Source organism: Magallana gigas, chromosome 10 (genome assembly GCF_963853765.1).
Source record: "Magallana gigas chromosome 10, xbMagGiga1.1, whole genome shotgun sequence".
Taxonomy (NCBI): Eukaryota; Metazoa; Mollusca; class Bivalvia; order Ostreida; family Ostreidae; genus Magallana; species Magallana gigas.
Window position 1 is genome coordinate 4,994,017 of NC_088862.1, and position 13,367 is coordinate 5,007,383.

General features: G+C 32.8%; 2 protein-coding genes across 3 annotated transcripts; one reads left to right on the forward strand and one right to left on the reverse strand.

The window, feature by feature from the left end:
• Positions 1–1,819: 1,819 nt before the first annotated feature.
• LOC105322349 (26S proteasome non-ATPase regulatory subunit 3) lies at positions 1,820–6,630 on the reverse strand. Its single transcript, XM_034454295.2, has 2 exons — positions 6,501–6,630; positions 1,820–3,632 (listed from the first exon to the last, which is right to left on the reverse strand). Exon 2 carries the CDS (start codon positions 3,618–3,620, stop codon positions 2,109–2,111), a length of 1,512 nt encoding a protein of 503 aa, XP_034310186.1. The 5' UTR covers positions 3,621–3,632; positions 6,501–6,630; the 3' UTR covers positions 1,820–2,108.
• Positions 6,631–6,739: 109 nt separating this feature from the next.
• Positions 6,740–13,159, forward strand: LOC105326932 (pituitary tumor-transforming gene 1 protein-interacting protein). 2 transcript variants are annotated; one of them, XM_011427174.4, is made up of 8 exons: positions 6,740–7,017; positions 7,197–7,246; positions 7,658–7,766; positions 8,245–8,356; positions 8,786–8,851; positions 9,081–9,127; positions 9,637–9,651; positions 11,074–13,159. In XM_011427174.4, exons 1-8 carry the CDS (start codon positions 6,849–6,851, stop codon positions 11,121–11,123), a joined length of 618 nt encoding a protein of 205 aa, XP_011425476.3. In that variant the 5' UTR covers positions 6,740–6,848; the 3' UTR covers positions 11,124–13,159. The 2 variants fall into 2 exon arrangements, with proteins under 2 accessions (XP_011425476.3, XP_011425477.3); XM_011427175.4 differs by lacking the exon at positions 9,637–9,651 and having other exon boundaries at positions 6,743–7,017.
• The last annotated feature ends 208 nt before the right edge of the window (positions 13,160–13,367 follow it).

Sequence of the window (13,367 nt, forward strand, 5' to 3'; positions counted from 1 at the left end):
ACTACGATCAATCTCCTGGGAATTCAAAATTTACAAAAAATAAAAACGAATCAATCAGAACTATTCAGCCTCTTCCGGTACATCTAAATTCGTTTCTGGACTTTATCGGAACCGGAAATATGTCGGAAATATTTGTGTGGTTAATTCAGAAAAATCAATGTTATCTCTTTGATATGATATAATTTTTGAGAGGTTCCAACAGATTAGTCTTTGCGATGGATGGGTGGTCATGGCGACTTTTTGACCATATGAATAAAAATAAACTGCCTTTGTATCAAATATAGGAAAACACATGTTAAAGTAAAAATATATGGATTTTTTCGCTAAATAATAGTTTGAAGGCAAACAATTGATTTTAAAAAGTTAAAGTTTATTTTATGTTTATAATTTTTTTCAATTCAACCTCTTAAAAATATGGCGGCCAATTACGACAATTATCAATATTTTAAAAGTTCGTCAGAATGTACGTACTTTTGTTAAATTCGTCTGCACATGCAATAAATGTGTGATCAGGTATCATGCGCGGATCCAGAAAATTTTTCCAGGGGGGGTCCGAAGGATAATTGTGTTTGCCAGGGGGGGGGGGGGGGTCCGAGGCATATTTTCGCGATAATTTTACTATGTAAATTTAATAAATTTTCATTTTCCAGGGGGGGTCGGGACCCCCCCGACCCCCCCTCTAGATCCGCGCATGGGTATGGTCCGGAAATTCTTGACCATAAAAAAAAAGGTTCGCTCCTGGATAAAAATTTTTTATGAAAGGTTGTTTAAAAATTGCTTTGATTGTTTTACACACACGTTTAGTATATTTGATGAAAGTGGGCGTTTGTGTTCAAAGAACGATAACCGATCTCAGTTCTCTAATACACAAGCGCGTACAAGAACTGTCCTACAGAGCTTTGTGTTGGGTCTGCTTTCAGATAATGATAACCAACACTTTAGTCCGATGTCAGTTCAACATGTATTTACAATGAGAGTTCCACATAGTTTTGTGTTATGTCTTTTCGTCAATTAAGTCTACCTAATAGTTTGTTTAAATGTCATAAAAACTCCGTTAATGTAGAAACTAAACCGGGAAAAGGTTATTTTTTCTCCAATAGTTAATAGCGTTATAATTGTAGATGGAATTAGATACAATAACGTGCCAAAAGTATGTCAACTTTTCTTTTTTCCCTATATATATATATATTTCATTGAAAACAAGGCTTATGTTTAAAAGGGTTTTTTTATGTTAATTTTATTTTTGATGAAATTTTTATTGATTAAAGTAGATTCAATTTGCACTCTTTGACATACAATGAAATAGTTTTTTTGACAACTCATATGCAACATTTCATATTTCAAACACAACACGAAGATATTTTTCAAGTGCTCTACTATAAATATAATTCCTTTGCAATATTAGAGCCGAAAAATCTTACTTTGGATTGTAAACATCATATCTCAAGAACTGAAGGTGCGTGGGAAAAATAATTAAATATGATGCCAAAAAAGTCAGAGAAATTTTGAATTTATCAATCCAAGTCTTTTTAAAATCGGTCAAGGAGTTATTTTTAAATGAGTCTTTGAAAAAAGTTGGTTTTCAATGAAATATATAGTGAAAAGAATAATAAATTGACATACTTTTGGCACCTGTATTACAGATATTTCCTCTCTGTCAGTCCATAACCCCTCATTTTAATTCAGAAGACCTCTACTCAACAACAAACTCAAAACATTGATTTTTGAAAGAAACACTTCGAAATTTCTCAGCACAATAGACTACCTACAGTAAATTGCCTGTAAATTTGGTTTTTAACGGTAGGTATAAAGAAAGATCATTATTAAATTATGTTTTATTTAGGTTTTTTTTTCAATTCATATTAAAGAACATACATTTCAATTATTATTTCAATTTACAATGCATACATCATGTTTTTTTTCAACTCACAACGTATACATCAAATTTTTCTTCAATTCATAATGTATACATATTTTTCTTAAACTTACTATGTATACATCATTATTTTCAAACTCATGTAATACAATTATGATGTATACATTTACTTAAAACACTGTATACATCATAGAAAATACATATCCAAAAAGTGTTTCTATTAGCACGTAAATCACGGGAAGCCATCAAAGTCTTCGTCTGCGATTTCTTTAGCACTCTCTAGCTCTTGTTGTTCTCTCTCCCGCCTTTCTTCTGCCGATTCTAAATCCTTGTTGTACGATTTCGGAGGAAACCTCATGGCCTTGATCGAGTGATTATGAATGTCGAGGCAAAATGTGATGCGACTGTGGAAGGCGGCCATTGGTTCGCGGGTCGTGTAAACATCGCTGGTTTCTCGTGACTGCACGAAACCTTTCTCGTGGTCAATGTTGGCTTCGATCACCCCATCCCGGATAGCTTTAGCAACGATGTATTCCGCATCCTCCGGGCTATCCAGCATCAGTTTCTGTGCAATATCAGTGAGGGATATCCGCGAGTAAGACAGATTAATCATTCGGATTCCTGTTTTGATCACATTATGTCTCAGTCTAATGATCAGGGTGTAGGTATCCTCACCCTGGAACTTGGCACCAAACTTGGCCAGGACTTCATTGAACTTGGCTAAATTTCCTGTTCGCACAGCCTGGGTCAGCTGAAAATAGGGTGCCAGGGTTTTCCTCATTGAAGGTTGTCTGAACAGGTGTCGGTCAGGGATGTCCCCCATCAATAGCTCTACCGTGATGCAGAGCTTCTGAACAATTTGCTTGAATCCTACAGCACTGTGCTGTGGTGCTTTTCTGAGTGCCTGTTGCAGATACTTCTGTGCCTCTGAGTACTCTAGCTGGGCAGCCTTGATTCGGCCCATGTAGTACAGGAAACGTGCCCACTCGTTATTGGAGGCACTCTCAGGAAACGTGGACTTAGACACAAGCTTATCAGCCTGTTCAAATAAGTTGAAGTTTAGGTAGTTTCTAAGAAGCAAGTTTAGGAGCATAGCTTGGCCCTCAAAATCTGACCTTAGAGTAGAGGTCCTCAGCCTTGCATGTAAAAATGTTCGTATCTTATCAAGTTGCTGGGTCAGCTCATAAGCTCTTGAGTAGTAGAAGTAACACTTGGCAGCAAGCATGTCTAGCGTCCGTCGATTTTGAACTGACACTTTCTGAACTAAAGACTCTGCACACTTGACAGCTTCTGCATATTTCTTCAGATCAATGAGGTAAATCACAACAAGCAAGTGAAGATAGGTTTCTACCTCTGGGAGTAGAACAATAGCCTTCCCTGACTTGGGTCTAAACGGAGTAACTCCGTTTGGTTCTGGCCCCGAATCTACCACAAATTCTAATAATTCCTCTTTCAGAGCCACATTAGAATTCAAGTATCCTTGTAGAAGTTTCCGCAAAACCACTGGATTTAACCGCCGCCTGATTGAGACCAAACCGCGAATGACACGAGAAACATATCGTGGTTCTTTGGTGGCAACCGCTTTCTCAATGTGACGGACATGCTCTCTGATGTCCTCCAGGGTCAAAAGGTCAGGATCCTTTTTGGGCTCCTCTTCGCTGACTCCATTAGAGTTTTCTGTTTTCTCTGCATTCTTTTTGGGACTAGAAGTGTCCTTCATCTCGACATCCATATTCTTAACCATTCTGTCAACAGACTGAAAAAATAAGAAGTCTACTAAAGTTTAATGTTTTATCATTGTAATTAGACAGTATAGTACATATTATTTTTAGGTTACATGTAAAATGTTGTCTATTTTTGGTATATAACTTTAAATAATGTTGTTTTTGAGAATTTTGAATGCTGTGAAATAAAAATTATTTTGGTTCTTTAAGTTCGGCTGAACCCTTCGAAATCAGAACACAAAAAAATTAAAAGATTGGAAAAAATTTAAATTCTTAATCAATCCTACTAAAATCAGCATTTCCTATAAACGAAGGGGTAAAACAAGGATTACTTTAAACATCATAAGGTTTTCACAAAATATAATCTTAATTGCAAGATTCAGTATATCAGTTATCATTACATAGTTATTTTACCTGCTACCATATATAACTGCGTAAGGGGCTAAGCAGGGCTAATTAAAAATGTTTTATTTTAATGGGATTTTATAAAGTTCTAAAATCATGTTGAGAATCTCTCAACTCTTAGGGATTAAACATTGTGGATGTGAATGCCTATCCCTGTATCCTATTAGTGTATACTTTAGAAGTATAGACATGGAATTATCAATGAAATACTGTTAAAAAGGTTGGGACTTGGGACCAATCACCTAAGTGAAATACAAATTATACAATAGCCCATTTGGGATGTTATATGCCAAATGGGATATAAAATTAAAGTACTTATTTACCATAATATACTGTTATTCACAAAACTATATGTACATGTAAATGTATATGTAAATTCCAACCTATTTACCATAATAATAAATATACTGATAATTCACAAAACTAAATGTACATGTAAATTTTTTGAAAATATTGTTACACCATTAATCAAGCCTTCTCGTAATTAACTGCCCTTGTCACCAATTATGAACACTTGATAGACTCAAGACTCCAAAAGATGCACTGCATGTATGTTTAAAAGTAAACGTATTCACTATAGGTAGGGTACCATAGGCAGTTTAGTGATTTGAGTCACATTTGGTGGTTAAATGCCTTAATAATTTACCTATTATCATGATTATACCCATGAAACTTTTTTTTTTCAACTTGGATTCTGTTTTTCTGGATTAAAAGTGCATCATCACATGATTACTACCACGGCAAGTACTTTGCTTCATAATCAAACCTTCATTTAAAAAAATTCTATATGCCAATTTTCCCCATGTGTAAAACTGTTTCAACCAAAGGCCAAAATGAAATCTAACCCAGAATTCGTGTATGAACAAAGTGTTTAGTCTTCAAATAGATACAGTCGTTTTACCGGTAACGAATCAGTATGCGGTTTCGTCGTGCATGCGACTATTATTATCGGAATTCCAAATGTTTTTATTTTTTGTTTAAATCAAATTTCTTTGTCCTTCTTAAATGCAGTATCCGAAAATATAATTAAGGATGAATTACGGAGATAGTAATTTCAACACCCCCTCCATTTTCCTAGTTTCGAATTCGTTTTCCAGTATCGAATCAAGTGCACTCTTTTACTTCTGGCCGAATATTTTGAGGCGAATTAATTTAAAAAATGTACTAGAGGTACATGTTAATAGACTTATAAATGAAGAAAGAAAAATAATTGTGGGAATATGTCATTTAAACAAATAATATGACCGTTATTTTTATCATACCGTTTTCCCGTCAAATTGAAACTGGACTTAAACAGTTTTCATTTGCATTACTTTATGAAACTGAATTTCAATGAAAACACACTACAATAGTAATTGATGATAAGTAGTTGCCATTTGCCTTTGTTTTGCCCGTATATCTATCAATATATCCAGGCAAATAATGCTTCTATCGCAGTGATCCGAAACTAGGAAAACTATACATGGTTCTATTTGAAGTCGTAATTTCATTCAAAGCTCCTTTATTATTTAATATGATGCCTTATCTTATTAAATGGATTATAATTACTAATTATCCACCAAATAAGGGTCAATAACAAACTTATTTTCATAATTAGGCTTAATTGTTTTCACACTTTCGTTTTTTCTGCCTTGCACTTCCGGCAGCTCATACCTGGGTCACCTTTTTAATTTGTAAACATTTCGGTAAATAATTGAGCAAATGTCAAACAACTTCACACACTGATAAAATATTTATTTCTGTATTATAATTACATAGCTAGGATTTTTTAAAAGCTAAACTTCGTCTTTTACCAATATTTTTTCTAAAAATTATTCGATACTGGCAAATATTCGTTACCATTAAAACGACTGTATAGATAAATTTTATTTAAAATTTGAGATTGCCTTATTCCTTGAACTCTTTACTTTCAATTTCTATCATCCAAGCAAATGAAAAACAATTGCAGCGAACCAAAACAATATCATTCAGGCATTAAACCACCAAATGGGACTCAACCCACGAAACGGGGGTTGGTTCCCAACCTGCAAGCTTATGAGACAAGGTGTCTTACAATCTGAAATCAAGTTGTCAATGGGCTGTATATCCAAGGACTGAGGTGCCTGACTACTTCATGACAAACATTTACCGGAGAACGCATGTTATTCTGGTCTATATGTACAGAATATTACGTTAGAGGAGATTTTTTTTGTCATTGTCAATAACACATTTCACTTTCCCAAATTGAAAACAATTGAGTACTGTACCAAATGGATAAACATATCAAAAATTATTCATCAAGGAAGAATAAACGTTCATAATGTCAGAAATTCATTCTAAATGTCGATGTTTACTCATTCACATGTGCGTCTTATCCCCCCCCCCCTTTCATAACCGTGGCAGCTTTTAATCTATCATATTCCCATACTTGTATATAATGTTTTCCAAAATTGGATGGTTAGTTAAATATGAAACTTTTACACACAAATAAACTTTAAAAAATGTATAACACCTACCCAAGGCAATGGCTTATCAACCACTTGCCGTCGGTATGAAAAAGCACAATTGAAAGTTCAAACCGGAAGTGGATGAACAGTCGTCCTTCGAATTGAAAATTACTGCGCAAATCCTATAGAAAAAGTTTTTTAAACAAAACAATAAATACAAATTTTTTGATGTTTTATGAGGACAAAAATTTTAATTAAAAATATAACTAGCCTTCGACATTTGTTTGAACTACATTGTACCTCGTAATACCATCAGCTGTCACCGCCGGAAGTTGTGATATTTACTCATAAGTTGTTTTCAGAAATAAGACGTCAAATCACCATTGTACCTTCAAGTGACATCGGGAAGAAAAAAGAATGTTTTTCAAGATGAATATAGCGCTAGTGTTCATTTTCATGATTTTTGGCAGCGTTTCAGCGGCTGGAAACGGTACGGCAGATACTCCAACCACCTTTAAACCAACCACCCCCAAGGCAGTACCAACCAGCCAGCCTACCCCAGTGTCAACCCCTTCACTCCAAGAAGGTAAAAAGTGTAACACTATCAATAGATGTACACTTGTTAAATCACATTATAACAAGTGAGCACCTTAAAACAGGTATACATATAGGCATATAGATATGAACAAAAAGTGATAAGTGGTTTATATAACTTAAATCCTGAAAGTAAAACCTTTTGAACATTTGCAAGAGTTTTATTTTCAGTGTGTATGAGCAGAAATTCCAGTTGTGAAACTTGTTTAAAGGATGCTAAGGTATTTATAATTACTGTACAATTAAAGTCCTTTGTTCTTGATAGACAATTAATTAAGACCATTTTAACAAGAGCTTGGACTTTGGGTAGTTGTGTCAAACATTGCTGTGAAATAGGCCTGTCTATTTTATTGTTGGCCACTCAGCCATGGCTCGTTCTTTGCAACCAACACAATTTGTCTGCTTTTTGAGCTTAGACTACACAATCAGTGTGCATATTTCGCATTAATCCAGCGTCATTTTTAACTTCTTTTAAAGCAAGAAATAGATAGATACATCGAACAGAAAGTCCAGGGTCTTTTGTAAATGGTTTTATTAAGATTATGCTTCTTAGATGTTAGTCGGTCTTTGTATGTTTGGGGGTTTTTTTTTTGACATGAAGGTTTGATTTGATTACCACACTATCTTTTTAGTGTCTTTGGTGCAAAACCAACAGTAAATGTGTTCCTTATCCAACGGGAGATGTCCTGCCTAAATCATCCTTATGTTCTCTCTCTGAGGCTCGCTGGGGAGTATGTTGGGGTAAGACTATGACCTGTCTCTCCTCTCTCTCTTTCTTTCTCTTCTCTGTCTCTGTCTCTCTCTCTGTGCTTACTTTGGAATGTGTTTGGATAAAATTAGCTTCCGGTCTGAAGCTTCTGATATGAACAAATTTGGATGGACGACTTGGGAGCTACAGTGTCTCCCAAGTTTAAATAGTCCAAAACTAGTGCAATTTTTTGTGCACTGTAAATTTCAGTTTTTTACTTTGGAGGCACTGTAGCTCCCAGGTCGTCCATCCAAATGTTTCAGATTGGGAGCTCCAGACCTGCAGCTATAATAAAATGTCCGCTCTCTTATTTACTATTGCGATAAATTGTCTTTCTATCTCTCTCTGTCTGTTTTGTTTTTAGATTTTGACACAAGAAATCAACAGTTTCTAAAATATAACCTGAATTGTAAGACAATTCTTTTTAATGAACCGATAGTGACCAGGATACTAATTTCTTTCTTTTGTCAGTGAACTTTGAGGCGCTGATCATTGCTATGGGGGTGATTGGAGGAATCATCCTGCTGGCTGTGCTTGTGTGTATCTGTTGTTGCTGCTGCTGCAAGAAAGACAACAAAAACAAGTAAGTCACTGTAGACAACAAAACATATAAGTTACGTAGATGACAATAACATTCCCTTCTATTTATTGATGAAGTCAAATTGCAAGCAAAACTTTGTTGGTTTTATTTGTTATCCCCCTGCATAACTTGTTGCAAAGGGGGATATAGCATCACTGCAATGTGTGTATGTGTGTCTGTTTCAGCCTTATGACAAGATTAAAAAAAAAACCTTGAACACGCCCCCTTCCCAATGTATACTTATTTGGTATCCTCAATTACATGATGCATTTTCCCCAACAATGTTTCAGGTTGGGAATGGATGCTCCACTTTTCGGTGCCCTTGTTAGAAATTAAAATCAACCTTTCAGTATAAAAATAACAATTAAAAGAACAACATACCAGGCATATGGCATGTCCACAAAAGTTTAAAAAGCTTACACTTTTTCATAGGTATGCCAAAGAAGATGAAAAGTGGGATAGAAAGAAGAAAGACAGACAAGAAAAATCAGCAGAAAAGTAAGTATTTATAATATATTTATAGAATATTTAAAGTTCAATCTCCCTCTAATAAGTATTATTTGGTCGTTTTGTTATGGGTATCATTTCAATCAAATTTTGCTCCTGAAAATAAGTACAGTTAGGTCAACATAAAAACACATTTTTTTTTTCCCATAATTTTATCCATTTACAATTTCATATAACACTAAATGGATTTGTCAATGCATGGTTTTTTTGTCATTTTCAGGCGAGCAGAGCGGAAAGCTAAAACTGATGAGATTCGCCGTAAATATGGTAAGCTAAATAATTGAAGGCTATGTTAATGTGATTGTCAAGGACAAAGGATTGATGAGAAGTCTAGGTTTTATTTCACACTAAGTCTCTTTAAAAAATCGTGAATAGTGTAGATAGGGAAAGGACATTGAAAAAAGTCGTGACAACCATTTTGAAAATTTATTTTAGACGATATTTAAAAAAAGAGGTTAGGAGAGTTTGTAATGTAGGCTTACAAATGAAAATGATTTTAAAGGGATCTGAAGTAGAATTAGTGAATTTCATGAAAACTGAACCTCCACATGATCTCAAATTTTATTTATTAAATCACTAATCCTGTTGGCATATGACAGCCTGACCTTGCTACACAATGTACAAAAAAAGTTTAATTCCTAAAATAAATGAATCAGATGATGAATTCCATCAAATAAATAAACTACAATAAAATGATGAAAAACTAAGTTACTAGTACATGTATATGTTTCATGTTTTAATATATGATTTTTGCCACTGCTTTTACTTCACCCCAGGAATTTCATTCAAAGGTAAAATGCGATGCAGGGAATGTTGTTGTATTATACCATTTGTTTTAATACATTTCTTTTGCCAAGAAATTGGATTTATCGTACAACATATGTACTTCATTTCGGGTATTATTAGTGGTGGTATGGGTTTGTTTTTAATTTCTTTTTCACACAAATCAAAACTGTTCAATACACAATAGGACAATTTCACAGATGAAGGTGGGGTTTTTTTTCATTAAAATTTATTTATTTTAGCATGTACTGTAATACTTTTTATCCCATTTTTTTTCTCTGATTCAATATCCCTCTCATTTACCCTGCAAGGTGAGGAAGATAAATGCCATATGATACCTGTAAAATACATTTTAAGCTTAGATTGATTTTTTTTAAGCCATTATATGTCTTCAAGCCCTTTCATAGCTAGTTTTAATTTTGAAAGGAATGGTTATAATTTTTGTTTATTGAATGTTGTCTGTCAAACGGCTCTATTACGGTATTTGAAAAAAAAACTGTTTTCACGATTAGATGAGAATTGTTCTTGCTTCTTGTTTACATGTACATATATCGATGTATAATAATTTACAGGTACTTAAGGTTGTAAAAGCTCTGTTTTTATATAAATAATTATGAAAAAATGAGAAAGGATGAAGAGTCGATGTGTCCTGAATCAAGGACAACATTTAATTTTAGCTTTGGTGTACTACCAGTATTTATCATATAGTTTCTATGAACTTCGGGAAACCTAATTAAAAGTTGTTATTGGGAAAATTATAATTTTATTTCCATTGATTCGATCAACTTTAAATTTGAATTTCTTCAGACAGAGTTTTAATTAGTTACATTGATTGGTGTTAGTACAAAAAGGTTGTAAATGCAAATTTTTAAATATTCAATATAAACAGTAAAACTTGTTTAGTACGTGCATGGATGTAGAGAATTTTAGGATATAGCAAAATTTTGTGGAGCCCCCAGCAAAATTCTCAACAAATCCTTGTGAAATTTTACAGTTATACATGTAACAAACTTTGTTACAAAGAATTTACAGATATAGCAAACTAATTGTAAGTCCTGTAAAAGTGGAAAATAGCAAATTTTACATCCTTTTTTCAACGAAATGACAGAAATGTTTAATAGATTATATTTTCATGTATATGTATCAAGAGGTTCAAATTTTTAAAAAATAGTTTTTAAAAAATGCATTTATATATTGCCTGAATAAACAACAAATGGTGTTCATGACATAAGAGACATGTGCAAAAAGAATTTGCTATATACTTCTTACTAGTAATACGATTTTGTTATTAATATATGGTTAAAAGGAATAATTCCTTTTAACCATGTATAACAAAATCAAATGGTTCCTAGGAATTTGTCATAACTGAGTTTTTCTGTACCTTGAAAGGTCAATGTATTTACATAAGTATTATTACTCTCTATTTATAGGGCTGATGAAAGATGACAATTATCAGAGATTTGATAATGAGGAAGCCTAAGTAAAATGGAACACAAGCTGAAAGCCAGGAGAACTCCACAACATTAAATCGAAGAACAATTGGTGTTGTGTTTAATGTTCCAACTGAAGGAGAGACGATGCAAGAATTTCTATAAAAAAAAAGTTTGGTAGAACTCTGAATTTCTCTTGTGTGATTTGCAATTTTTTCCTGTGTTTTTGGTTTTGATTTAAAAATAAAATACATTTAACTTGACATGAAATTAAAATAACATTGATGTTTTTGTATGTTTTTGAAAAATGAAATTATTTTTGAGTTATCATCACCTTTACAGGGTGTTTTTAAAGTTCATTCCATGATCAAAATCAGTGGAAATAGAATCAAACCTTGATTACTGAAAAATTTGAGATTTTGTTGTCAATTTTTTAAGTTTTTTCTTTTTTGTGGAATTTTTTTTTGGTGGGGGGGGGGGGGTTGTTCTTGAAAAATTTATTGAAGCATCTGTTGTAGAGTTTTGTTTTTTTTTCAATTTTGATGTTGAAATGTAGATATTGATCCTCACCCTGTACATTTATTAGCCATTATCATTTACACCTTAAACATCAATCATTTTCCTTACTTACCTAATCAACATTTATGTATGGTCCATCAGTTTATATCCATTTGCACTGATATTTTTATCCATGAAATGATTAGTTTTTCTTCCTCTGATGGTGCTTTTCTGATGTAACAAGATTTATTTTGCACATGGGTATATTTTTTGAAAAACAGATGTTATTCAATATACATGCATATGAATAAATTTAATTTAGAAAAATGGGAAATATAATGCTCACAGGTGGATAGTGAATAGTTGGTTTAATTTTGTAGCATGTCGGTTTCATTTACCGGTAGTTAAACAATTTATTTTAAATTGTATCAGATTCTGTATATACTTTTTGAATATGTACATGTACCTATATTTTTGTTGTTGTCTATGGGAAAGCTGTTTATCTTTCTCTTCAGTTTTCAGGGCCATGTTTTACAAAATAACTTTCGACTTACGACCAGATACCTCTGGGTTGATTATACATGTATTTATGAATTGATTAAAGTAAATAAAGCGGCCATGTAAATCCATAAATGGTACCAGTAGTTTAAATATTTGCAAAGTTTTCTGTTAAGTTTCAGAATGACAACATTTTAATTTTAACTTGGGTTACTTAAAAATGCGTCAATCAATTTCCAGCTATATATGTTTTGTTCCAAGATACAAACTTTCATCCCAGTGTATATAATACATAAGTGTAGGAGTCGCACCCTTCCTTAATTTGCCCACATTCCGCATTGATTGTGCTTTTGTAGCAACTTCTTTTTTTCAATTTAAACTGGTCTTAGTATTGTTTACTTGTGTTGATGTGATATTTAAAGAGGATCGGTTGATTTGTAAAATGATATTTTCTTGATAATAATTTTTCATAACTGAGAAATGTTTTAACCTGTACATACAACAGATTTTATTTATTATTTTCTCCTGACCAAAATATCAACCAAGAAAAATCCAGTGAAAGGCATGAGGATTATCTAAATTTGTCTTCTAATATACTAGTTTCCTTTTTTTTCCGAATGTAAATTTGTGAATAGTCAGGTGTTGCACAGAGAGAGAGAGAGAGAAAGAGAGAGAGATTGTGTGAATTTTACACTTGTATAATTTATTAAATTATCAGTAAACATTTGAACTTTTTTATGAGAAAAAATTTCCTTGTGTCTTAGATTTTTAATGGCTCAAATTGTCTTTCCTATGAAATTCTATCTGGTACTTTATGAAAATTGAAAGTAAAATTTAAAAGGGATACATATCTTCATTATAATTTAAATATTTTACAATGTAACAAAAGTGATGACATTTTTTTTTTCTTTTTGATGATTTATAATATTATCTCAATAAGAAATAAAATTTAATTATCACCTTTACATGTATCGGTATTTCAAATTGTGAATAATTTTCCTCAAAGTACATTTTTCTAAATGTTGGTGACTTTCTGTGAAATTTTACTTGATTGCGAGTTATGATCACAATAAACATTTTCATCATTTTAGTTCTGAGTTTTGTTTGTGGGTTTTTTAACAAGGATTTGGGCCTCAGGAATAGTGCAACAACAGTACAATGCAGATTCTTTTATGTATGGTTTGCGTATGAAAAAAAAAAATTAAGACAAAAAGGAGAATTAGGAGCAGTTTCTTAATATGTGCCCTAAAATTCATAAGTTGTTTAAATCTCATGAAAATACATATACACAATCAGGA